This window comes from Cynoglossus semilaevis, unplaced genomic scaffold, assembly GCF_000523025.1.
Source record: "Cynoglossus semilaevis isolate Cse_v1.0 unplaced genomic scaffold, Cse_v1.0 C19097082, whole genome shotgun sequence".
In the NCBI taxonomy this organism is placed as follows: Eukaryota; Metazoa; Chordata; class Actinopteri; order Pleuronectiformes; family Cynoglossidae; genus Cynoglossus; species Cynoglossus semilaevis.
The window spans coordinates 1-938 of NW_007586933.1; the positions used below are offsets into that span (position 1 = coordinate 1).

Genomic DNA, 938 nt, shown 5'->3' on the forward strand with positions numbered 1-938 from the left:
CAATTGTTATCAGGCACTCAATGAGCTACCTTACCTTAGGGTGTCGGCTGAAGTTCAAAAGCCACCGAATGAAGCGACTGTAGTCCGTGTTCGTCATCTCCGATGTCAACATGCTCACAGCCTGGGCTCCGTGGCTGCGAAACTCACTCTTTTCAACCATCTGAATATCCAAAAACACATATATGAGCAGTGTGTGACTGGTCAGTATGGGCAGAGTTGTAGTAGAAATATTTCATTCATGCAATTGTAAAACACACCTGAATACAAATATGCTGCAACAGGATATGCAGGAAGGGTACGGCTAACTCCTTCAGCTCTTCCACAAGGTAACTGTCCACAGAAATATGAGGAGTAAGAAATGCTGCAAAAACTAAATTTGAAATAAAATGGTTTCAGCGGCTTCAGAATAAAGCCTTTTCCTACACAAACTATAAAGTCATATTAATTTTTTTTAATCTCCTTATTTACAAACCTTATGCTAAGATTATCTATTTAATAAAAAGGCACCTTACCTAACAAAACTTATAGTTTGGTCTCGAGTGGATAAGATGGCCTGGTTGACGACAAGGAGGGTCGGCTTTTTTCGGTTGCCTTTACTCATCATCAGGATCACATATAAAAGTTGGTGGAAAACCCTCCGCAGTGACTGGAATAGAAAGGCATATTTCATAACACTAGGAAATATTATCTAAATTTTCTACTCTAGGTTTATGTTCATTTGCTTTTACCTCTTTCGGATCTCCGTGTTTTGGTGAGCAGAGCAACTGCAGGCCATAGAAGGCCATCTCAGGAACGCACTTCAGCTTGGTGATGTCTCTGTGCAGAGAGCAGACAAATATCCTCCTTTATATCCTCCAGTGATCGTCTTGCTGTAAAGGCAAGCGTTCTACCAACATGTTTTCCACTGTGTTTGACTAAACACGATAGATTAAAAAAAA

General features: G+C 40.3%; 1 protein-coding gene across 1 annotated transcript; it reads right to left on the bottom strand.

Moving 5' to 3' along the window:
* Nucleotides 1-34: 34 nt before the first annotated feature.
* Nucleotides 35-902, bottom strand: LOC103399282 (condensin-2 complex subunit D3-like; the record flags this gene model as incomplete). The annotated part of the gene is made up of 4 exons (XM_008337991.2): nucleotides 729-902; nucleotides 513-646; nucleotides 258-330; nucleotides 35-160 (listed from the first exon to the last, which is right to left on the bottom strand). Coding segments are annotated over exons 1-4 (390 nt in total), but the record flags the coding sequence as incomplete, so codon positions are not given.
* Between the last annotated feature and the right edge of the window lie 36 nt (nucleotides 903-938).